Source organism: Mobula birostris, chromosome 4 (genome assembly GCF_030028105.1).
Source record: "Mobula birostris isolate sMobBir1 chromosome 4, sMobBir1.hap1, whole genome shotgun sequence".
NCBI lineage: Eukaryota > Metazoa > Chordata > Chondrichthyes > Myliobatiformes > Myliobatidae > Mobula > Mobula birostris.
This window is the reverse complement of record NC_092373.1, coordinates 159,732,233-159,759,085: the sequence shown is the minus strand read 5'-3', so window position 1 is coordinate 159,759,085 and position 26,853 is coordinate 159,732,233. Positions and strand designations below refer to the sequence as shown.

The 26,853-nt window shown below is 40.5% G+C and overlaps 1 protein-coding gene across 1 annotated transcript in view; it reads right to left on the bottom strand.

The window, feature by feature from the left end:
- abraxas1 (abraxas 1, BRCA1 A complex subunit) overlaps positions 1 to 15,261 on the bottom strand; it is a 42,635-nt gene extending 27,374 nt beyond the window's left edge. Inside the window, exons 1-4 of the mRNA XM_072256330.1 lie at positions 15,070 to 15,261; positions 9,403 to 9,493; positions 4,813 to 4,849; positions 2,159 to 2,225 (exon numbers count right to left, since the gene is read on the bottom strand). Coding sequence (XP_072112431.1) covers positions 2,159 to 2,225; positions 4,813 to 4,849; positions 9,403 to 9,493; positions 15,070 to 15,261 — 387 coding nt within the window. The remainder of the gene's footprint in view (positions 1 to 2,158; positions 2,226 to 4,812; positions 4,850 to 9,402; positions 9,494 to 15,069) is intronic.
- Between the last annotated feature and the right edge of the window lie 11,592 nt (positions 15,262 to 26,853).

Genomic DNA, 26,853 nt, shown 5'->3' with positions numbered 1-26,853 from the left:
ATGTGCTTTTTCATCATCCTTAAATTGAGGAATTATTGAGGAGTCCCTCAACAATTCTCCTTTGGCTCCTCCCACTTTCTCCAAACTCTCGGGTTAGCCATGGGCACCCACATGGACCCCAGCTACGTGTCTGCCTCTTCGTTGGTTATGTAGAACAGTCCACATTCCAAGCCTTCCTTTGTAATGAAGTCCAGCTCCTCCTGCGCTGCACTGACAACCACATTTGTGCTGCTTCATGCACCCATATTGAGCTCGTCAATTTCATCAACTTCGCCTCCAACTTCTAACCTGGCCTTAAATTCACGTGATCCATTTCTGACACCTCTGTCCCCATATCTAGAGGCAAACTGTCTAACAACGTTTTATAAATTGACTGATTCCCAATGCTATCTTGCCTTTACTTCTTCCTACCCTGTCTCCTGTAAAAATGCATTCATTTTTCTTAGCTCCTATTCTGTCCCAGGATGAGGCTTTCCTTTCCTCCACTATTAATGCTGCCTTCACCCACATCTCCTCCATTTCCCAGACATCCACGCTCACACCATCTTTCTGCTTTAACAGAGACAGAGTTCCTCTTGTCCTCAACTACCAACCCATGAGCTTCCGCATTCAACACATTCTCCTCAAATTCCGTCATCAACAAACACGTCTTTAGCTCACACCCCCCCCTCCCACAGGGATTGTTCACTCCGTGACTCCCTTGTCCATTCATCCCTCCCCACTAATCTCCCTCTTGGCCCTTATCCCTACAAGCTGCCAAAATGCTACATCTGCCCATTCACATTCTCCCTCATCTCCATCTAGGGCCCCACAGAGTCCCCTCCAGGTGAGGCAACACTTCACCTGTGAATTTGTTGGGATCACCTATTGTATCCAGTGCTCCCAATATGGCTTCCTCTACATTGGTGAATCCCATAAATTGGGGGAAATTGCTTTGTCAAGCATTTCCGCTCCATCCGCCAAAAGTAGAATTTCCCGGTGGCCAACCATTTTAATTCCTAGTCCCATTCCCATATGTTGGTCCATGGCCTCCTTTTTAGCGATGATGAGGCCTCTCTTGGAGTGGAGGAGCAACACCTCATATACTGTCTATTCTGTCTGGATAGCCTTCAACCTGATGGCATGAACATTGATTTCTGCTTCCAGTAACATACCACTCCCTCTTCCATTCCCCACTTTGGACTTGTACCTCTTCTCCTCACCTGCTTATCACCTCCCCCCTGCTGCCCCTTTCTCTCATTGTTCTCACTCCTATCAGGTTCCTTCTCCAGCCCTTTACCTTTCCCACCTACCTGGTTTCACCTTTCTTCTAGCTAGTCCACCTTCCCCTCCGCCCACCCTTTTACTCTGGTGTCTTATCCCTTCCTTTCCAGTCCTGAAGGTCTCAGCCCCAAACATCAACTGTTTATTCATTTCGATAGATGTTGTCTGACCGGCTGAGTTCTTCCAGCATTTTGGGCGTTGCTCCCAACTGAAGTGATGGATAACCCATAACGTGAATGTTTTAGTAGGCCTTAATATTTCCGACCATTTCAGAAACTAGAGGCAAATTTACTAGACACAGTACTGCTAAATAGCATCCTGGCTTGATTCAACATTACGTTCTGAATGTTGTGCTTTGTTTGAACTAGACAGATGCAAAATATCACTAACATGGACCTTCATAAATTCCTGAAATAAGCAAATCTATACATTCAGACTGGTTGCAGAGAAATTTCACTTACACTGAATGCTCCTTAAAGGAAGTAGATGGCAACATTTTTTTTATCATATCCTCTTTCTGGAATCATGACCTCACCTTTTATCACACTGAAATTTTAGAACCTGGTATTGCTGTTGTCACATCCAACATGACCAGGAGAGGTGCTTAGTATAGGGTCTAAATTTCCAACCATCAGAAATAGAACTCAGAGTTATCCCTTAAGGGGACAACAACTTTAGCACTTGGACTCAATTATATTAAATCAATTAAATGTTAAATCACAACTTCATATCACATTTTTTTTTCCAAATTTCATTCTATTAGGTTTCATATTTATCTGTAGCATTATCAGAAAAATATAAAACACACAATATTCAGTATATTTCAACATGAATGATTTAACAGTCAGTGTGTTCTAATGTTTCATTTCCTTATTGCTGACATTCTTGACAATACCTTTTCCTGATTTATCAGCACTTTCTGCAATGCTTTCTTGTCCACTTCACCAACAGCATTGTAAAAGCTGCAAAAAGACAGACAGGACATTGGTAACATGATTTCAATTCACAAAGTGCTATAAATCTTGGCTCTTGCTTTCTAACTAATTTTATATCCTCTTTGGGCAGAATGCCCTCACTTACAATGTTGGGACTGTTTATTTTATCGCCCACTATACTAATGACAGATTTGGCACACCAATGTGATTATGTAACACACTCAAGTGTGAAAACAGATCTTCATACCTGCAGACTGAAATAATGGTGTGTGAATAGATGGATTAATAAAGAATTGGACCAACAGGACACAGGTCACACATACGTTTCTTAATATGTTCTCTATTATTCATATGTTCTATTATTAAGATTGAGTAACATTTTTACCCAAATGATGCTTTTGGAAGGTTGTACTGAGACCTTTGTTATAACCTCATTACTACAAGAGATAAAATGGTTCATATTGCCTGGTCAGATTCGAATCAGTTTAATAGCACTGGCACGTCATGAAGTTTGTTGTTTTGGAGCAGCAGTACATTGCAATATATCACAATATAAAATAACATTTAAAACTATAAATTACAATAAGAATATAAAAAATAAATTAAATTACTGCAAACAGAGACCAAAAAAATTTTTAGAAGTTACAATGTATAGCACTGTACAAGAGTCTAAGGCACATATATATAGCTAGCGTGCCTAAGACTTTTGCACAGTATTGCATTTGTCAACATACAGAGAGCAAACTTGTAAATCTGGTGGGAGAAAAGGATGTTGGCAATGGCAAGGGTGGAGTGCCATGGGAGGGGTGTGGGACAGGTGGCAGACATGAAGTGCTGGGGGTGGGGATGTGGTACTGGTAGTACAGGTGCAGACATACCCAGCCCTGAGTCAACAGGCAAAGTCATTTGAATCAAAGCAATTGCTTTATTGATCAGCACAGAATGTTTCTCTGGTGCTACCCATTCCTTCCCTTCTTCTTTCCCCTTTTCCCAACTACGATTCCCCTCCACCTGCTCCCTTCTCACTCATAGTCCACAACAAAGACCCATATCACAGGTTTACCATCATGTCATTAATTTTTTAGTTTTATGGCAGCAGTAGTATAGTACAATATATAAAATCACTACAGAACTGTGCAAAGGTCTTAGGTACCCTAGCTACATATATGTGCCCAAGACATTTGCAGAGTACTGTAGCTGGACATTCCATTTTGTCTATTTGTCAACACTTTGTGGACAACAACCTAAAGCAAGAAACTTCAAATCCTACCACAGAAACTACAGAACAAAATTCAGTAAACCTGACATTAAATAATCAAAATTGTCAGATTGTTGCAAAGCTCAATAGGTTCCCCAATGTCCTGTTAAATGAGACCCAATCTAACAATACATAGCCAAGAATATTTTAAAAAAGTAGGCCATACAACTCCTCAATCCTGCTTTGCTATTCAATGACCTGATCTTGGCCCCAATTCCACTTTCTTGATTGCTCTGCAAAATCTTCAAGTATCCTGTAAGTACATAAGCTAACTTAATGGCCTTAATACAACTAGGAGCATTGTCCTCTCTTTCCAAGAGGAAATTAAATTTTTAAAAATGTTTCACCTTCAATAACAATACAAAAGGAATGCAAGAATTTTCCTATTTTCCTTTCACTCTCAAATTGCTTTCCCTCCACTGACAACTCAACTTGATAGGAATTACCTTTTTTTTTCTAAAAGTACCTATCTCGATGTGTCATGGCTTGGTATTGCAACTACTATGCCCAACACTGCAAGAAACTGGAGTCATGAATACAGCTCAGCACTTCATAGAAACCAGCCTTCCCTCCATAGGCTCTATTTACATACCTTCGATGCCTCAGTAAAGCAGCCAACTTAATCAAAGATCCCACATGCTCCAGACATTCTTTCTTCTTCCCTCTTCCATCAGGCAGAAGATACAAAAACCTGAAAACACATGCTACCACCAGGCTCAAGAACCATTTCCATCATCTCTTAATACAAGATGGACTCCTGACCTCACAATCTACCTTGTCATAGCCTTGCAACATATTGTCTGCCTGCAAAGCACCTTGTGCAACTGTAACACTCTATTCTGCATTGTTTTCTCTTGTACTACCTTGATTTAGTGATGTGATGAAGTGATCTGTGTGGAAGAAAATTCTTCATCGTACCTCTGTACACATGAAAATAATAAACCAGTTTACAAGACCAACATTAGAAAGTAATCTTGAATAAGAATACAAACTATCATGTGCCTATTAAAGCCCAGGTATTTATTTGACTTGAGGCAGTGAACTCACTCCCATTACCCATTTACTTTCGGAGTTCACATTAGAATTGGAACAGAAACTATCCTGTAATTCAGGATTTCGTGTTTCAGTCCACAATGATGCTTTCAAATAAGATGTTTACAGAGTACAGAATTTATTTAATTTAAGCAGCACAAGTATGTTCCACAGACTCAGTTTGAAATTGCAAAAAAAAACCTCAAAACATAAAATAAAGCAGGTGTGTATTTTTCCATGAATCAAGTGAAAACTGAATGAACAATTCCCACTGGAATCAAGAGTTGTAAAATGCAAGAGTAGCTATCAACTGAGCTCACGTACCTGAATAGCCAGTAACATGGAATATGTTTCTGTATATCTAGAGGGGAAAAATACATATCAAAGTTCAGAGGGGAGTAATAATTTTCACATGTAATACCAACTTCCAGGAGGGAAATTGTACAGAAGGGTCAGAGGGGATTCATGTTTTCATTTACAAAATCGTTCCCTTTATCCTTTAAAGGCCATTCACAGTTACATTCTGAGCGAGCTCAATTAATATCAGCAAGTGACACCATACAAGTTACCCTGTCCTTAAATGGTTCTGCTACTCCAAACCTTTTCATTGACAAGAACATTAGCATTAAATGAAAAAAACCGACACTGGATAAACATGCTCAAATGTTTGTATCATGGTACATTTGCTGTTTAACCATTGCCTATTCCTGAAAGTAAAATAAGTAACACAAGTAAACCAAGTAATAACATTAAAAGTGAAACTCACAAGTCTGTGACATATACAAATATAGTAAATCCATAAACAATGCAACACTTATCTTTGTATGAACATGCATACACACATACACATTAGAACATAGAAGAGTACAGAACAGGAACAGGCCATTCATCCCACAACGTTATGCTGAACCAGCTAAACAGCAAATCAAAAACACCCAAGAGCAAATCAAAAACACCCAAACGCTAATTCCTACACCATGTCTATATCTTCCATCTTCCTTACATCCAGGTGCCTATCCAAACATCTCTTAAAAGCCTCTAATGTACTTGTTTCTACCACCACACCAGGCAGTTCATCCTTAACAATAAACTGTCTCCTTGCATTTGCCCTGCCAAGGTGCAACACCTCACATTTATCTGGGTTAAGCTCCATCTGCCTTTCCTCTGCTCATATCTGCAACTGACCTCTATCATGCTGACAACTCCAGGAAGCCAGGCATCATCCACGAATTTATTAACCTACCCATCTACATTTTCATTGATGTCACTTACATACAAACAACAGAGGTCCCAGCACAAATCTCTGTGGAACTCCACTAATTACAAATCTCCAGCTCAAATAAGACCCTCTGTCTTCTATGTACAAGTCAGTCCTGAATCCAAACAGCCAATTTGCCACAGATCCTATGCAAATTAATCTTCTGGATTAGCCTCCCATGAGGGACTTTGTCAAATGCCTTACTAAAATCCATGTAGACAACATTCACTTCCCTACCCTCAACAATCTCTTTTGTCACCTTGTCAAAAAACTCAAATCAAATTGTTAAGCATGACCTGCCATGCACAAAACCATGCTGGCTCTCCCTAATTAAATGAGGGTTTCTAAATGCTCAGATATCCTATCCCTAAGAATTTTCTCCAGCAATTTTCCTATAACTGACTGTGAGACTCACCAGCCTATAGTTTCTAGGATTTTCCTTTGTTCTCTTCTTAAATAAAAGTACATTAGTCACTCGCCAGTCCTTCGGGACCTCGCCTGTGGCTAGAGAGGGCACAAAGATATTGGTCAAGGGCCCAGCAATCTTGTCTCCTTCAATACATAGGGTAAATCCCATCAGGCCCTGGGGAGATTCACCGTCATACACATTAGGAGGCCCAACCCTTCTTCCTCCTTGACCTTCAAACACCCTAATGTATTTATATATTCAGCACCGATCTCCTTGGTCCTCACAAATTATGCTTCTTAGTTCCTGACTAATATCCTTGTAATTTACCCTACTCCAATTACAAACACTCCCACAAGGACCATACTTACCTCATCTATAAAGATAAGCAGTTGTAGTCACTGTTCTCTAACTGTTCATCCACTGAAAGGTCAGTCATCTGGCCAGGTTCATTAGCCAACACCAGGTCCAGTACAGCCCCTCCACCCCTTGGACTGTCCACATTTTGATTTTAAAAATCCTCCTGGATGGACTTAACAAATTTAGCCCTGTCTAAACCCCTTACAATAAAAAGGTCACAGTTACATTACGGACGTTGAAATCCCCCATGAATACAACCCTATTATTTTTACACATTTCCTTTACCTGATTACATATCTGTTACTCAAAGTCCTGGTAGCTATTAGTGAGTCTGCAGTACAATTCCATCAGTGTGATTGCACCCTTCCTATTCCTGAATTCTACCCAAGTGAACTCAGAATCTGACCCTTCCATTATGTCTCCTCTGAGTGCTGCTGTGATATTGTCCCTGATTACTTGTGCTTAACTCCAACTCTTCTTTTACCTCCTCTTCTATCTTCACTAAAACTTCAAAAACCTGGTATATTAGAAGCAGCAGTAGGCCACTTGACATCTCAGGCCTTCCCCATCAGTTACTAGCATCACTAATACTCTTAGTTTAACCTACTTCTGTATTCCAGCCTTCCTTGTAGTAACATTTTACCTCAACTATCAAGTATCTACCTCAGTCTTAAAAATGTTTGAAACTCTACAACCCATATTGAAGAGTCCATAAGATTGTCAATTTTCAAAATAAAGCCTCTCCATATACATCCTGAAGAGACAATTCAAAATCATATTTGTTTCAGTCAGGTTCCCCTTTAATCTGCTAAATTCAAGATGAGATTTAACCATCCTTCTAAATAAGATCCCTACAAGGCAGGGTATATTCCCCAAAAGCATAAGTTTCAGAAATGTTAGCTGGGTCAAGCAATGTTTTTGCCAAAACCTAAGGAAATTGAAATTTTAATTCAAAAAGGGAAAATTAAAAAATTTATTTCTTGTATGTATAATTTGATTCAAGAACAGACAATTAAACAAGGAATCCATAAGTCAAAGCAAAAATGGGAAACAGATCTGAATATTAATATTGATGAAACAAATTGGTCAAGACTTTGTCTTGACAGTGTGACAAATACAATAAATGTTCGACTTAGATTAGTACAATATAATTTTTTACACCAATTATATATTACACCACAAAAAATAAATAGATTAAATTCAAATCTATCCGATAAATGCTTTCAGTGTAATCAAGAAATTGGTACTTTTTTACATTCTATTTGGTCTTGTTTTAAAATTCAACCCTTTTGGATAAATCTAAGAGTCTTATTGGAACAAATTACTGGAATTCAACTTCCACATAACCCTGTATTATTTCTATTAGGTGATATTGAAGGGATAAAGCCGAAACTTAAATTGAATAAATATCAGAAAGAATTTATAAAAATTGCATTGGCAGTAGCTAAGAAGACTATAGCAGTTACTTGGAAATCTGATTCGTATTTAAGTATGAATCGTTGGAATAATGAAATGGCTAGTTCTATTCCACTCGAAAAAATTACTTATAATTTAAGAGATAAATATGTAACATTTTTGAATATTTGGCGCCCTTATTTTCAAAAGATAGGATGGCATATTTAAGTGCTCCGAAAAAGATTTTGGTCCCTTGGGGAAAGTAACGAATAATTATACCACATTTATTTTGAATCCCATGGAGCATGTGGAAACCTTCCAATACCCAGGCGGCTCTTCTTTTTTTTTTCTCTTCTTTCTTTTAGGTAGGACTTTATATGGGGGGGGGGGGAGGGTAGATTTTATCTTTCATGTATTCTTTTTGAAAACTCAATAAAAATTATATTATAAAAAAGAAATGTTATACACTTAATAAAATGAACATTGAAATACAAGATATAGAATTTCACCATAAGTAGTACTTCTTTAGAGCCATAATACAGGCTTGCAATTGATTTAAGACAAGTACTATATTTTTTACTGATTCTCCAACATGCCCGGCTCATAAAACAGTAAAAACCTTTGGATTGGCTGCTGGAGCTCAGTCCACCCATCCCAACTGCCTCTACTCCCAACAAAATTTCATTGTTGTCTTCCACAACAGTAACATCTCAAAATCCTCATACTCCTTTTCAAATTCTCCCATTGGCCTTGCTCTATTTGTATCATCTTTGTTCTCGTCCCTCCAAGTTCAAGTCTTCTTCTAATTCTGGCCTCTTGCTCATCCACTGTTTATCTTGCTCCACCTTTGGTGATTTGCTCTTTGAGTCTATTACTCGACTTGCCTTTAATTATTTTCTTTGATTTTAGCTACTATCATATCTCTTATTTCCTTCCTATACCATTTTGAACCCATCCTCTGGCTGACTATGGACAGTGAACCTCCATGAAGATCAGGGGTTCCCAATCTTTTTTATGCCATGGACCAATAGCATTCAGGGGTCCAAGGACCACAGGTTGGGAACTCCTGATGTAGATGATGACAGTGAAACAATACATCAGCTCACAGATGGTGACAGACACACAAGGTAGCAACACAGAGACAGAGATATTTGTAGGATTCATACAGTTGTCTAGCTCAGGTCAGCTAATGCAGCAACACCAACAATGTATCGTTACCTTAGTACAAAACATTGTGCACTAACCCACTAAATCATCAGGAAAAATTTATTAGTATAGTCATACTGCTATTCTGTTCAATGGACTCATCAAAAGTACAGTCACACTCATTATACTTAACACTCACTTTGACTCCAGAGTGACTGGTAGAAGTCTGCCAGTTTTAAAAATAGGAACAAAATTAATTCACATTCATTAATTCCAATTGTAGGGATTACATACTGAAATTGTTTTTAATCCCTACAAAGGAATTTACACTGCTAATGAAATAACTTACCCATAGTATATACAACCTCAATATCATCCATCTGAAAATCAGTAATGCTGTTTTTCGCTTCTGTTTTGATTTCACCCAGAAGAAACCCCTCCTTTCAAAGAGAAACAAAACAGGGATTTCAATAGTTTTCTAACACATTACATCTTTATTCTACTGATAGGATATGTTGTTAAAAAGAAAAGAGATAAAGCACTACAACTGTGTTTTATTTAGGAGAACAATGCATATGGATTATATTTTAACACCGGTGGTCTTTAACACAGCCTGCCACCTTTCATCACTGCTATATTTTCTGAGGATTATGAAATAATTGGCACTCGTCTATCAATCCAAATGCAACAGCTAAAACTGTGCAAATACATTATTTGAATCAAAAGTTCTTGGTTCCAATTTCTGCCTATAGAATTTGGAATATTGGGAGGCCATTCTTAACTACAAGTTTAATTCCATTCATGTTTATATCTTCAACTGACCAAAATGAAACTAGTTTGTCAATTTCCTACACCACATCATAGTTGCAAACCAGTTTAGTGGGTGCAAGGTTTAATTTAATGCCCTAACCAATACATACCCTTTAAATAGTACCTTTGCAGAGAGAAAAAAAAACTTGTAGTTATATAGTGCCTTTCATAGCCTGAAGTGCACTCCAGTAAATACTGAGCTCTAACTTCATTTCACTGTGAAACTTTGGCAAATTAGACTGTCAGGCTGTGCTCCTTTTCCCCGCAAACAGAAGCTGAAACACCTGGATCTGGTACAAAAAGTAATACAGTGCTGATATGAGGAAAAAGGTGAGCTTCTACACAACTGCTTTGAGTTGATAAGATTCTGCAGCCAGCCTAGATGAGCATGCCATTATCATCACAGACTTTATCAGCACGTGTATTGAGGACTGGGTACTAAAGAGGACAATCCCAGGTTGCTGCCAAACTGGAAACCATGAATGAACTAGGAGATCCATTCACTACTGAAGCCTAGGATCATGGCACTCAAATTAGGTAATCCTGACCAGTACAATAAATCGAGATATGACCTCCTTTAAGCTATTAGGTATGCCAAGAAACAGTCCAAAATAGAGTTCCAAAGCAGTCATCAATTGTGGCAGGGCTTACATGCAATAAATGGACTACAAAACAAATTTGGGGAGCACTGGAGCGACAGCATCTCTCTTCCCGATGAGCTTAATGCATTCTCCGCATGTTTTGAAGAGGAGATTGGAATGTCATTACCCATACCCACAGCCGCCAAAACACCAGAACCCACAATCACAGTTACGGATGCAAGATCAGTCTTCTGGAAAGTCTTGAGCATTTTGACATTAAAGACATCTATGCTAGACTTATTTATTGACGATAGCTCTGCTTTTAATACCATAACTATAAGCAAACTCGTCTCTAAACACCAAGGCCTAAGACCTCTGTTCCCTCTAAGCTGTGTGCGTGTGCACACGTTTTTCAACCAGCACACAAAGGAAATTAATGTGCGCACAAAAGGTTAGTTACCTAAAATAATGTAGTAATTAATAATTATACTTATTGAAAGTAACCTTTCAGCTAAATGTTTCTGCTAACTAGTTATTTGGTTTTTCAAATACCACAATGCGCGTCACTAATTTACGTCACCTCACCTATCCTGTTCCGGAATCTGGGAGACAATGTTTCGTGGAATGGCAAAGTTAAAGTTTTGCTAAGCCAACAACGTGAAGAAAACATCACAGTAGATACAAGTTCACTGTTGACCTTTATAAATAGTCTTTGTGTTCATTTAGAAGAAAGGTTTCCTGAAGATGAGGTACAAGAATGGTCAGCTTGTGATTTCTCTGCAATTGCAGATTGTGACTTCACATTTGGGCGATGAACAAGTTAATGCCTTATGTCTAAAATATCATGATTTTCTAGCTGAAAATACTGTAATAGTTAGAAAGTTTAATGATTTCAAATTTTCCGTAGAAGAAAAAATTAAATCCAAACTGATTTCAAACTTTGCTCAAACAGTGGCATTTGTACTTCAAAATGAACAGTTTTGTGACCATGCACAGTTGATGGACATTGGGGGAACCTTTCTTGTGTCTAGTGCGGACTGTGAGCGAGGTTTTAGCCTAATGAGTCAACTCAAAAACAAGCTGAGAAACCATTTAGGTGAATGTCATTTGGATATGTTAATGAGAATCAAAAGCTATCATAGAACCATAGAACATTACAACATAGAAACAGGCCTTTTGGCCCTTCTTGGCTGTGCCGAACCATTTTTTTTGCCTAGTCCCACTGACCTGCACCTGGACCATATTCCTCCATACACTTCTCATCCATGTACCTATCCAAGTTTTTCTTTTTTTTGTAATTTATTTTTTTTATTGAATTTCATCATCAAACATTTCCATAAGATTTATTGCAGATACTGTACATATATAATCATATTTGTCACAAATCCCCACATAATATTTATCTGATAGAAAGGAGAGGAAAGAAAGAACAATCGAAAGAAGAAAACTATGTACAGAGTAGGGAGTGATTTTTTTACAACATATTCATTGACGTGAGAATAAAATCAGGCCTATGAGGTATTATGTAGTTAAACAATTTTTTCCAGTATGAATAAAATTGTTCCACCTTCCAACACAGATGTTGTTATCTTCATTTTGTAAATGTCCATTGTAATTTCAATCCATACATTTAGAGTTGGGCTTTCCTGTGATAACCATTTCCTGGTAAGGGTCTTTTTACCAGCCACCAGCAGTACATTCATTAAATATTTATCTCTTTTCAACCATTCTTGAGGTATATACCCAAAATATATAACCCTCCTGTTTGCTGGAGAAATTGTGGAAATCAAAATGCAAACGATTATCATATTTTCTGGGAATGCCCTGTTATCAAAGACTATTGGAATGGGATACATAATGCCCTACAAGACATCTTTAAATGTGAAATACCCTCTGAAAGTAAGACCATATCAATTGGATGGAAGTTCTATTAGTCTAGATAGAGCTTACAAAGAATGGGTAAATGCCAAAGACAGGAGAGAGAAAAAAATAACTGAGTGACTTAAATATGTTATTTTGTTGTTATTCTGTGCAGTTTTATGTCAAATATTTTGTAAAGCTACATAAACTGTGCCATGTGTGCAGTCAGTGTGCACATACTTTTGTCACAGGGAAAAATTTGCACAACATAAGATTTTTGCGCACACTGACTACTAAAAATTTGAGGGAACATTGCCTAAGACTCAACACTCTCCTTTGGAACTGGATCCTTGACTTCCTGACCAATGGTCACAATCAGTAGCAACACTTACACCATGATTACTTTCAACATTGGTGCCCCACAAGGTTGAGTCCTTAGCCCTGTACTCTACTCCCTCTGCACTCACAACTGCGCGTCCACATTTTGCTCTAACTGCATCTGCAAGTTTGCAGATGATACCACCATAGTGGGCCATATCTCCTATAATGATAAGTCAGAATATAGGAAGGAAACAGAGCCTTAGAGACATAGGATGCCATACCTTCCATAAAATTCCAGCTCACTACAAGCTCTTTCTCAGTCTGCAACTTGCTGACTTGATCAATTTAATAACCCCTTGTAATGTTTTCTTACTCCCTAAATGTGTGCAAACCCATAAGCTCCCTCACTCCAATATCAATGCACTCTGTCTCAAATGCATAGTACCACACAAACACTGTATTTTGGCTCCTAAATGCCGAACCAGACTCCTCCAAGGGCATGATTTCATGTCCTGGTCTGTGTTGAACATCATGCAAGTAGGAGTTAAATTAGATGGCAATGTAATATTCTCTTAACTGCATCTGGTATTTTAAAGTTAGGCAACTATACCACATTGATGCAGGTCAATACTATCAAGATAACATGTGGTCTACCCAATCTGCTCAAAAAAAATAGGATTACATGAAAGCATTATTAAAAAAAAACACACACGCACCACAACATTAACCACTTACATATTAGACCATAAGATACAGAAGAATTAGGCCATTCAGCCCATCGAGTCTGTTCCACCATCCCATTCGGCTGATCCCGGAACCAACTTAATCCCATGCACCTGCCTGCTTGCCACATCCGTTGATGCCCTTACCAATCAGGAAACTATTAACTTCCACTTTAAATATACCCATAGACTTGCCCTCCAACACAGTTTGTGGCAGAGCATTCCACAGATTCACTACTCTCTGGCTAAACAAACTTCTCCTTACCCCTATTCTAAAAGGTCACCCCTTAATTTTGAGGCTGTGTTCTCTAGTTCTGGATACCCCCACCAACAGAAACATCCTCTCCACATCTACCCAATCTAGTCCTTTCAACATTCCGTAGGTTTCAATGAGATCCCACCCGACATTCTTCTAAATTCCAGTGAGTACAGGCCCAAAGCTGCCAAATATTCCTCATTAGTTAACCCTTCATTCCTGGAACCATCCTTGTGAACCTCCTCTGGACTCTCTCCAATGACAACATATCCTTTCTGAGACATGGGGCCCAAAACTGTTGACAATACTCCAAGTGCTGCCTGACTAGTGACTTATAAAGCCTCAGCATTATTTCCTTGCTTTTATATTCTATTCCACTTGAGCTAAATGCCAATACTGCATTTGCCTTCTTTACCAGAGACTTAGCCTGTAAATTAACCTTCTGGGAGTCTTGCATAAAGACTCTACTCTATTTGTCTTCAGTCCTGCGTGTCAACAAGTATCTTTTTGTCATTTTCATGAAATGAGCAGAATTCTCCTCAAGCCAGCTCATTAGCCCACAATTTTTAACCTTCTGACTGTGCTGCTTAGCTTAAATAAGGCAGAAGGCTAAACGTTTGAGACAGGTCAAGTGGCAATGAAGTGGGTAAAGAGACGACAAGGGAACAAAAAGGGTGGGCAGAGACCAAAAGGCAGATGGTTGGTGTTGGGGAGGAGAGAAAGTTGGGTAGGAGGCAAGTAGAGAGAACCTCTGGAACAGAGGGAGACAGTTAAAAGACATCAGTGGGAAGCAACACTGGGAAAAGTGGGGTGCAAAGAGATGCAAAGATGTGGGATGGGGTGGGGAGAAGGGTCAAGAAGAAGGGGCAGGGTGAGGCAGGAAAGGTACCCCTAGGATAGGGGAGGGTGGAAGACTCACAGAATAAAAAGGGAAGGGAAATGTATCTGGGGACAGGGATGGAGGGAAGGTTACTCATTTGAACTTAGGCAAACCACGAGAGAGAGGGAATAAGATTTCTAGGAATTATGGGGTCCAGATTCCCTGGCACGGTGGGATGGGGGAGATGGGAAGCACAAGGGTATGGGACAGTTCCCCGGGGGCGGGGGAGGTAGGTAGGGATGAGGAAAATCCCCTTGGCAGTAGCACAGGTGGGTAGCTGAAACATTCTCCCAGTGGAGTAACATGAGAGTAAGGTGAAGCTCCTCAGGGAGTGGAGTAGGGTGGGGAGGGAAAGAATTGAATGCAGTGGAAAGAGTGGGATGGGATTCTCATTGGGAGTAGATAGTGGGAAAGTTCCTCGGGGCAACGGAATGGGGGTGGAAGAACAGACCCAAGAGGGGAGAAGGGATGTTGACACGCAGACGTAGGGAAAGGAACCACCGGGCCGAGTGTCTCTGCTTCCGGGCTTCGCCAGCTGCAGTGGTGCCTCCGGAAGCTGTTGGGCGTTCTAGCCCACCGTACTCACCGCGTCCGAATCGGCGTTGAAGGACTGGAAGACTAAGGATCCCAACAGGAAGCCAGACACGGAGGCCCCGGACACACCGCCTACCTGGGCCGGCTCTACCGCCATAGCAATCTCAAACCGCGAGCGAGCGCCCCCACAAAAGGTGACTCCGCAACCGGAGTCAACGTGCGCGCACTGAGAGCATTGCGTCATCGGCGTGTGCGCGACCCCGCCCGGGCGCGCTCCCCGGACTGCCTTTCCAGTTTGCGGGATCGTGCTACTGCTTCAATCTGACCACCAACGCGAACGGGAACAAGTGGTTTGTTGGCTCACCGGCTCAATCCAGAGCCAGTGGCTCGTCCTACCTAGAGTTAAGTAGCAGGGAAACAGGCCTTTCTGCCCATTACGTCCATGCTGCGCGGAGCGCGACCCATTTGCTCCATAGTAGACTCAGTCCATCGCCTCCTGAGGTAGGACAGCCTGGTCTCTACCATCCCAGCGTGCTCCGGTAGCCTTAAAATCAAATCATCCTGGCGGTTGCTGCTAAGTAACCTTCACTCTACCTCTGGGTTATTCTGTTATTGTCATTTTAGTATCATTTTTTACACTACTTCGGATTAAAGTCTTTTCACCATTCTGCTCTTTGCACTCGTTGTATTTATTGTTTTATTTATTATTGTTCTTCTGCATTGTATTACTTCGTACTGTAACTACTTATGCTAAACTCATGTGAACAAGGAATTTCACAGCAACTCAAAGTAAGAGAATAATCTGATCTAATCCAAGAGGGAACCCAAGGCATCTGGCTGTTTGCAAAGCATAGCTGTGTAATTCTAACCTGAAGATGATATCCTGGTTTTCCGCACATTAAACGTTCAAACTTCAGGAGTCCTTGCTGTGGTAGGAACAGGAAAGTTCTCAACGTATCCACGGATAATTGAATCCAGAAAATGTCAGTGAATCATGTGTGAATTTTTTCTCCAATACAGAGTGCAAAAGTTGTAAATGTTTACCAAATCATACAGGACTTGTAAACAATAAGTTATATGGCTGGAGTTTCAAGGCAGCTAGCAAGGAACTAACTACATATTTGTATTCCTGTCGCTCCTTAGTATGTTCCAGAAATCACGGACAACACTGTGATATCCAGGTTATTATTTTGTTTAATAAATAAATATTGAACAAGAAAGAATAACACAATAGGTATCTTTGACATTCAGGTGGGAGGATATCTGACCTTGGTAAACTGCTTTCTAACTACTAGCCTAGATTTTGTGCGTAAAGTCCCTGGAGCAGGAATTGAACCTACAGTCTTACTCCCCTGAAGCAAGTGTAGTATCAACTCTTTATTTTCAGATTTCCAATAATCTAATATTTTGATGTTCCTTTGTACAGTAGTATATTGATTATTGAGTCCTGAAGAAGGGTCTCGGACCAAAACGTCGTCTGTTTGTTCATTTGTATGGATGCTGCCTGATCTACTGTGTTCCTCCAGCATTTTGTGTGTGTTTTTAAGTTCTGGAAAAATAATTTCAAATTCATATCAATAAATTATATAAAACAATTATACATTATATTTTTAATTTCATACATTAAGGATTTTGTATAAATTCAAGTTGTTTATATTACTTTAATTACTTATTCAGTCAATATGTTTTTTAAACAATGCTAACTTTTACATGGTTTATTTACAATTCTTCTAATTCAATTTCACCAGCATCTGCCATAAGCTATGCATCTCATAATTATATTTCTTCTTATAATACTTCAAGTTTAGGGTTATTTTAACCTCAGTTTCTTGTGTCTGTCATTTCTGTTCCAATTATACTACCTTTGATAAGGTAGGTTCTGAGAAGACTTTTGGCTCAGCAAAGGATCAGTCACTCCATCCAATTCCCACACTGTCACTGTGGCTGATAATAATTCCCTCGCTAATTGCTGTTCTGCTGCAAGCTATTATACTTCCTCTGTCTCACACTAGTCTCACTTTCTTTTGACTTTTGAGCCAGAATTTCTATTGCTATTAAATCATGCCAGTTCTCTGTGTAACTGTATCCAATACTTCTTTCATATCCCCTCCGTCCTTCATTGCCCTCTGGCCACTTTCACCCACCACTTCCATTTTCTTGGTTCCAAACTTTTACTTGCTTATAAGCAGTTCACATCTAAGAACCTTCCAGTTCTGAAATGACCTGAAACTATGACTTGGTCTCTCAAGCCAAATGTGGAGTTTGATTGGATGTGCACTTAAAGTATTTTCTGATATTTAGACTACAACTACTAATTTTCATATTTTTAGATGTGATATGGAATTGTACTATAGAAAAATTGATCCAATGGGATCTATATCAACAAATTTTTCCTGAATTTCTTTTGACTTTTTATTTAACATGATTTCCTTTAATTCTAGTTATTATTGCTTATAATTAGATATAACCTCAGAAATGTTGAATCAGCTGACCTGTTTCCAGTTCTTCAATGGATAACTAACAAAGACTGTGGTTTATATAACATATACGAGAAATCCCAGGTCAAAATATGCATTCTAAAATATCTGGTTTAGTAATAGTGAGATTTGTTGGCAGTGACATCATGATCCAGCACTAATTCTCCAATTATGCAACCAAATAAAATAGCTTGATATGGAACACATTCCCATGGCATGATGTGCAAAGATTAAACCCAGTTAAAATCCCCTGAAGAAAATAAATGCCACAAGAAGTTGTGCAATGCACAAATATTGACATTCCTTTATTATCAGTAGTACATACAGTATAGTGTATGAATATGATTGCAATTTACAAACTTTTCTTTTAATTGCTGATGGGGTGTTTTAAATTTCTCAATAATAAAGAGAAACAAGGTTAAGTACATTTGCTTATTAATTCAAATATTTATATAGTCTGTCATTGGCCTGCAAAGTGAAGTACAATAATTAAACTAAATGTTAAAGAAGCATTGGCACAGAAATTTATTCACAATAATGAAAATAAAGAACTTGCTTTTAAATTTTCATTCTTTGGAGATCTGGAAATTGTAGCTAAAGCCAGCATTTATTGCATTTCCCAATTGCCCTGAAGGTGGTGGTGATGAGTTAGCTTCTTAAACTGCTGCATTCCTTCTGGTGACAGCCCATGTTGCTGTCAAGGAGGAAGTTCCAGGATTTAGATCTAGTGATGAGGAAGGAACAACAATGTATTTCTAAACAGAATATTATGCAACTAGAGTATTCCCATGTGAGTGAAGATCTTGTAACTTGAGTTATGGAGTACTGCTGGAGAAGCCCAGATGATTAATAGCAGAGTGATATGTAGCTGGTACACACTTCATTGAACAAACACAAGAGGAAATGGATGCCCAGGGTGAAGGTGGGATACCACTCAAGTGAACTATTTTGACCTAGATGGCATTGAATGTTGGAACAGTATTTCTCCTGGCAAGTTGAAATTCCTGGTATGATGAATAGGCTTTGGGTGATTGGGAATTTGCTCCCCAGAAGATATCCAGCCTTTGATCTGCTATTGCAGCTGAAATATTTATGTGGCTAGACCTCTTTTATGTCTGGTTAACAATCATCTCAGGATGTTGTTGGCGGGGCACTCAACAATGGCATTGAAATTGGCTGTCAGGAGTAAGCGATTAGATGTTCTCATTGCGAGGTGGTTATTACTTGCACTTTTATTCAATTTCTTCATTGTAGTGGATGTCTTTATTTGCTGAGCAGTTGCAAACGGAACTGAACATTGTAGACTAGTCCAGCAAAAATTCCCATTTCTGACTTTATGATGGACGTTGAAAATGACTGGATCTCAAACACTGCCCTGAAGTCTCCGCAGTGATAGCCTCAGACTGCGATGATTGACCAGCATCAGCAACCATCTTCCTTTGTGTGAGGTATGGTTCCAACCATACAAGTGTTTTCCTCTTGATGCTATCAATTTCACTTTTAACAGCTCTTCAATGCATTTTTTGTATCACGGGCCTTTAATATCACCTCACCACTTATAGTGTATATTCAGCTCTTTGGTCCTTGAATGAATCAAGACTATGGTGAAGACTAGTTCAGTGTGATACCAGCAAAACTCAAATTGGACTTCTGTAAGTACCACTTGATAGCACCATCAGTGATACCTTTCACCATTTTGCTTGTAATCAACACTTAACCCAGTTAGATTTGTGTGATTTAGCTATTTCCATATCATTGATTAACTGCCATTGATGTGACTGTATTGGAACAGGCTCGCTAGAAATAAACCTGTTGCATGTGCAGTCTGTTGACAGAGCTGTAGTACAACAGTTGGGATGTTGTCTAGCCACATGGACTTTGCTATATTTAATGCTCTCAGCTGCTTCTTGATGTCATATGATATGAATCATATTATCTGAAGGTTAATTTCTGTAGTGACGGGTATCTCAGAGGAAAGCCAAAATGGATCAGTCACACAAACAAGAAATTTGGCAGATACTGGAAACTAAAGGAACACATATAAAATGCTGGAGAAACTCAGCAGATCAGCAGCATCTATGGAAATGTATAAACAGCATTTTGGGCTGAGTTCCTTCTTCGGGTCTGGAAAGGAAGGGGAAGACGAAAGAATAAAAAGATGGTTGGAGGAGAAGGAGCTAGTTAGGAGATAGGTGAAGCCAGGTGGATGGGAAAGATAAAGGGCTGGAGAGGGAAGGAATCTGATAGGAGAAAAGAGTGGACCATAGGAGAAAGGGAAGAAGGAGGGGACACAAGGGGAGGTGATCGGCAGGTGAGAAGGGGCCAGAGTGGGGAATAGAAAAGGGGGTGGGTGGGAATTTTTTTTTTACCAGGGGAAATCAATATTCATGCCATGAGGTTGGAGGCTACCCAGATGGAAGGTGTTCTTCCTCCAACCTGAGTGTGGCCTCATCGTGGCAGTAGAGAAGGCCATGTACTGACATGTCAGAATGGGGATGGGTTGTCTCCAACCTGATGGCATGAACATCGATTTCTCGAACTTCTGGTAATTGACTACCACCACCTCCCTTCACTATTCCCCCATTCTTGTTTCCCTCTCGCACCTTCTCTCCTTATCTACCCATCACTTCCCTCTGGTGCTCCTCCCCCTTCCTTTTCTTTGGTCTTCTACCCTCTCCTATCAGATTCCCCCTTCTCCAGCCCTTTACCTCTTTCACCAATCAACTTCCCAGCTCTTTACTTCATCCCTCCCCTTCTCCTTGCTCCACCTTTCACCTGCCACCTTGTTCTTCTTCCACCCGTCTCCCTACCTTCCTAGTCTGACTCCTTTCCCTTTCCTTTCCAGTCATGATTAAGGGTCTTGACCCGAAGTGTTGACTGTTTACTCTTTAACATAGATGTTGCCTGATTTGCTGAGTTCCTCCAGCGTTTTGTGTTTGTTGTTTGGATTTCCAGCATCTGCGGATTTCTCGTGTTTCTAAACATAACTACAGTATGTTGCTCACAATTCTGACAGCCTGAACTGTAAATAATTGCAGTCAAAGAATACTTTTTATGTTTTCCTCAAAATTGTCAATCCATACATCTTGATCACATTAACTACTCTTATTGTGGATCTGTACAGCTTGATGCTTCTTTGCAATTTCTTGCACCAAGTTTTCTGTATGTATTGTATTCAAATCCTTTCTAAGCTCACAATGTAACGTATGAGGAAAGAACTATCATCTGGTTGCTTGGTGTGCACTGTGTCTATAAATCTCATCACCATAATTTGGCTATTTTCGTTGCCAACTATGTACATTCACCACAATTTCCCCATTCTTTCCTTATTGCTTTCCATTCTTGGCTGCTGCAAAATTTCCTGTTGCGTCAATCTCACCCTGAACACATGACTAAAAGTTCAGTTTCTCAATTGTCAGCCAAATTTCCAACTTCTGTGAATCTCTACAAACACAACCTCCATCTTGCTGTACTTGGTCAGAGAATTGTGCTTCTTAGTCATTGGCCTGTTCTTGCTGCTAATTCTGGTTGTGCAAGATTGCTTGTTGTCTTTTCTTCCCTTCTAATTGGGAGAAGTAAAATGAAGAGCCAGTAACCATTGAGGGAGAGGATAATGGTCTGCCTCCATTCAAATTTGGGTGAAGACATAAATTATAAATCTGAGTTTCCAAATATAATCTAGTTTAGCACTGTTGATCTCTGGGTATAATCTGCTGAAATTATTAGCAGTGCTGCTTTCTCATTACCTTTGAGAACTGTGTCCCTCTTTTCTCAGTATATGTAGCACCCTTCCAGCTTTTGGACATTGCAGAACCTTTAGAACTTACAATAGACTTGTCCGGTGACGCCTGTGGGCATCATTAATTACTGAGCAGTCTGCTCCAATATCCACACTTATTCATTTCTTGATCTCCAATTGGCAAAACCCTAATCACTACAGTTTACCAACTTTGACCACTTTGCACTAAAATGGATATTGTTTTTACTTGTTCTAATTGAGTTTTCTTGCAGAAATTGTGTACAATTGTTCAGGTTTTTGTAAATACTGCCTTTATGATATAATGAGCCCGTGATGTTGCTGCAAGTTTTCCATCGTACCTGTGCAAGCCAACAGGTTCGGGAACAGTCATTACCCCTCAACCATCAGGCTCTTGAACCAGAGGGGATAACTTCACTCAATTTCATTTATCCCAACACTAAACTGAACACAACCTATAGACTCACTTTCAAGAAATGTTCATCTCATGTTCTCAATATTTATTGCTTATTTATTTATTTGTTATTTGCGCAGTTTGTTGTCTTTTGCACATTGGTTGTTTGTCCATCTTGTGTGTATCTTTCATTGATTCTATCATTTCTTTGTGTTTACTGCGAATGCTCACAAGAAAATGAATCTCAGAGTTGTATATGGTGACATATATGTATTTTGATAATAAATTTCCTTTGAACTTTGAATAAATTCCGCTTTGACTTTGACCACCTTGACCGTTATTATTAACAAAGAAATTCAACAGATGCTGGAAATCTAAAGCAACGCACACCAAAATGCTGGAGGAACTTGTGTATTTAATATCTTAGTAATATGTTGTTCGTCCATCGTTGTCGTCGATGAAGACCTCGACACCATTATGATGGTGTCGAGACCAGCGCTTGATTTGGATTTAAGTGAGTGAGGGAGAGTTGCACAGCATCAGCCTCACTCTCTCTTCCCAATTCCCATCTGGATCCAGCGGCAAGACAAGAATCGAGACGGCTGGAGATGGGACTACGCGCAGTGGATGACCAGGGCATCTTCTGTGTCTTGTTCTGCTCTACACGTTCCACGGCGCTTGCAGAGACCGCCTTCTTGACCGTTGGACCTTCCGTTGGTCTCGTCCGTTTAGTCCGCCGGGGTCTGTCTTCACATGCTGGGATAGACAACTCCGTATCTCACTGAGGGTTTGAGACCCGTCAGCTACCCTCACCTGGTTTAGCCAGCTTGTCGAAGCCATTGCCCGGGGTGTGGCCGCTGTCGCATGCAAACAGCTACGAGGAGCTACAGGTGATAGCTGAGTGCCAGGTAGGGACCAAAGGTGGACAAACCACCCTGAAAAGGACGCGACATGTTCCCCCACCAGAGGTACTACCCCTCCCTGACACCCCATACACCACATCTTAGTAATATAGAGTCATAGAGAAGTACAACACAGAAAAAGGCGCTAAGGCCCATCTAGTCCATGTTGAAAACTATTTAAACTGCCTACTCCCATCAACCTGCAGTAGAGCTTTGACCAAGAGCCAACCCAGACATCGGAAGATTGGAGAGGAGAGGACCAATCAGCTTCACGGCCCAAGGATAAAAGGCAGGAGTTGTTTACAGCAGTGTAAAAGAGCTTTGACCAGTGGTCAATCTGGACATCGGAAGATTGGAGAGGAGGGGACTTCACTGCCCAAGGATAAAAAGCAAGAGCAGTTAGCAACAGCGTAATAGAGCTTTGACCAGTGGCCAATCAATGTTTGGGATTGATTAGTGAGAGCAAATTAAAGGAAGGCAGGGACAAACACAGTGGCCATCGTCTGAGTGGACACAGAGTGGTGATCTTAAGTATTTAGCTCTTTGAGGCTTCACTCAGAGAAAGCAGAAGAAATAAAAGCTCAAGTTTTTTTCCTTCTCTTCTTTATATATGCTCATCTAGGACAATAGAGACAGCATAGTGCAATGCTCCTCTTCTGGGATGTGGGAAGGCAGGGAGACCCCTAGTATCCCTGACCACTCCAGCTGCGAGAAGTGCATCCAGCTGCAGCTTCTAACAATCTGCGTTAAGGAGTTGGACCTGAAACTGGATGAACTCCAGATCATTTAGGAGGCTGAAGAGGTGATAGAAAGGACATATAGAGAGGTAGTTAGACCCAAGGGTGCAGGACACAGGAAAATGGGTGATGTTCAGTAAGGGGAAAAGCGTTAAGGAGCCAGTGCAGAGTATCCCTGTGGTCACTCCCCTCAACAATAGGAATATCACTTTGGATACTGTCGGGGGGGGGGGGGGGGAGATGACCTAACAGAGGAAAGTCACAGTAGTTGGGTCTCTGGCACTGAGTCTGCCTCTGTGACTCAGAAGGGAAAAGAGAAGAAGAAGCTCGCTATGGTGATGGGGGATTTGTTAGTTAGGGGAACAATCAAGAGGTTTTGTGGATGAGAACAAGAATCTCAGATAGTGTGTTGCCTCCCGGGTGCCAGGGTCTGGGATATCTCAAATGGAGTCCTCGGCATTCTTAGGTGTGTAGGGGGGTGAACAGCCAGAAGTCATGGCCTATGTAGCTACCAAAGATGTGGGTAGGATGAATGATGAGGTGCTGCATAGGCAGTTCAGGGAGTTAGGTGCTAAGTTAGAGGGCAGGACCTCCAGGGTTGTGATCTCAAGATTGCTACCCATGCCATGTGCTAGTGATGCCAGAACTAGGAAAGTTATAGAGTTTAATACATGGCTAAGGAGTTAGTGCAGGAGGGAGGGCATAAGATTTTTGGATCATTGGGCTCTCTTCCAGGCCGGGTGGGACCTGTAAAAAGGGACGGTTAGCACCTGAACTGGAAGGGGACTAATATCCTTGTGGGAAGATTTCTTAATGCTGCATGGTGGGGTTTAAACTAGAGTTGCGGGGGCTGGGAACTAGAATACCAGAACAGTTAGTGGAGAGATTGTAGAGGCAGGTGTTGGTAAGACCTCAGGCATAGTTAGGAATCAAAAGGTAGAGCATGGTGCTACAAAATTGAAAAAGGTGAATACAGGACTGAAGGTGTTGTACCTGAATATGTGCAGTATATGGAATAAGGGAGATGAACTTGCAGCACAGTTGCAGATTGGCAGGTATGGTGTTGTGGGCATCATTGAATCATGGTTGAAAGGTTATAGCTGGGAGCTTAATATCCAAGGATACATATTGTATTGAAAGGATAGGCAGGAAGGCAGAGGGAGTGGCATTGCTCTAGGTAAAAAATGAAGTCAAATCATCAGAAAGAGCTGGCACAGGGTCGGAAGGAGTTGAATTATTGTGGATAGAGCTAAAGAACTGCAAGGGTAAGAAGAGCCGGATGGGAGTTGTATGCAGATCCCTAAACAGCAGTCAGGATACAGCCTACAAATTACAACAGAAGGTAGAAAATGCATGCCAAAAGGGCAATGCTACAATCATCATGGGGGACTTCAATATGCAGGTTGATTGGGAAAATTAGATTGGTGCTGGATTCCAGGAAGGGGAATTTCTAGACTGCCAATTAGATGGCTTTTTAGAGCAGCTCGTGGTTGAGCCCACTAGAGGATCACCTATTCTGCATCGGGTGTTGTGCAATGAACCAAAATTGATTAGAAAGCTTAAGGTAAAAGAACCTTTTGCATCATGATCATTATATGATCAAATTCACCCTGAAATTTGAGAAGGAGAAGTTAAAGTCAGGTGTATTAGTATTACAGTGGAGTAAAGGGAATTACAGAGGCATGAGTGAGGAGTTGGCCAGAATTGATTGGAAAAGAACACCAGCAGGGATGATGGCAGAGCAGCAATGGCTGGAATTTCTGGACGCAATTTGGAAGGCACAGGATATATACATCCCAAACAGGAAGAAGTGTTCTAAAGGAAAGAGGACACAACTGTGGCTAACAAGTGAAGTCAAAGCCAACATAAAAGCCAAACAGAGGGCATATAATAGAGCAAAGATTAGTGGGAAGTTAGAGAATTGGGATGCTTTTAAAAACCAACAGAAGGCAACTAAAAAAGTCATTAAAAAGGTAAAGATGGAATACAAAAGTAAGCTACTCAATAATATTAAAGAAGACACCAAAAGCTTCTTCAGGTACATAAAGTGCAAAAGAGAGGCAAGAGTGGATATTGCACTGCTGGAAAATGATGTTGGAGAAGTAATAATGGGGGACAATGAAATGGCAGATGACCCAAATAACACACAGCAGGCCAGGCAGCATCTATGGAAAAGAGTATAGTCAATGTTTCGGGCCGGGACACTTCAGCAGAACGGGAGAAAATAAGATGAGGAGTAAAGTTAAAAGATGGGGGTGGACAAGAGGGAGAACACAAGGTGATAGGTGAAACTGGGAAGTGGAGAGGTGAACTAAATAGCAGGGAAGTTGATTGCTGTAAGTATTTTGCATCAGTCTTCACTGTGGAAGACACCAGCAGTATGGTGAAGGTTCCAGATGTCAGCGGGGCATGAAGTGTGTGAAGATACCATAACTAGAGGGAAACTGAAAGGTTGGAAGGTAGATAAGTCACCAGGACCAGATGGTGTACACCCCAGAATTCGGAAAGAGTCGGAAAGAGCCAGAAAGAGGTGGCTGAAGCGATCGAGAAGGTATTAGTAATGATCTTTCAAGACTTAATAGATTTTGGAATGGTTCTGGAAGACTGGAAAATTGCAAATGTCACTCTGTTCTTCAAGAAAGGACAGAGGCAGAAGAAAGGAAACTATAGCCCAGTTCGTCTGACTTCAGTGCTTGGGAAGATGTTGGAGTTGATTGTTAAGGATAAGGTCTCGGTACTTGGAGGCACATGATAACATGGGCCATGGTCAGCGTGGTTTCCTTGAGGGAAAATCTAGCCTGGAAAATGTATTGGAGTTCTTTGAAGAACTAACAAGCAGGATGTACTTGGATTTTCAGAAGACCTTTGACGAAGTGCCACACATGAGGCCGCTTAACAAGCTACGAGCCCATGGCATTACAGTATAGGAAAGATTCTAGCATGGATAAAGCAGTGGCTGATTGGCAGGAGGAAAAGAGTGAGAATAAAGGGAACTTTTCTGGCTGGCTGCCAGTGACTAGTGGTGTTCCACAGGGGCCTGTGTTGGGACTGATTCTTTTAACGTTATATGTTAATGATTTGGATGATGGAATTGATGGTTTTATTACAAAGTTTGCAGACGATATGAAGATAGGTGGAGGGGCAGGTAGTTTTGGAGGAAGTAGAGAGGCTACAGAAGGACAAACAGATTTGGAGAAAGGGCAAAGAAATGGCTTATGGAATACAGTGCTGGGAAGTGTATGGTCATGCACTTTCTTAGAGGAAATGAAAGGGATGACTATTTCCTAAATGGAGAGAGAATACAAAAAAACTGAAGTGCAAAGGGATTTGGGAGTCCCTGTGCAGGATTCTGTAAAGGTTAATTTGCAGATTGTGTCAGTGGTGAGGAAGGCAAATGCAATGTTGGCATTCATTTCAAGAGGACTAGAATATAAAAGCAACAATGTAATGTTGAGACTATATAAAGCACTGGTGAAGCCCCACCTGGTGTATTGTGAGCAGGTTTGGGCTCCTTATCTTAGAAAGGATGTGCTAAGGGTTCAAAGGAGGTTCACAAAAATGATTCCAGG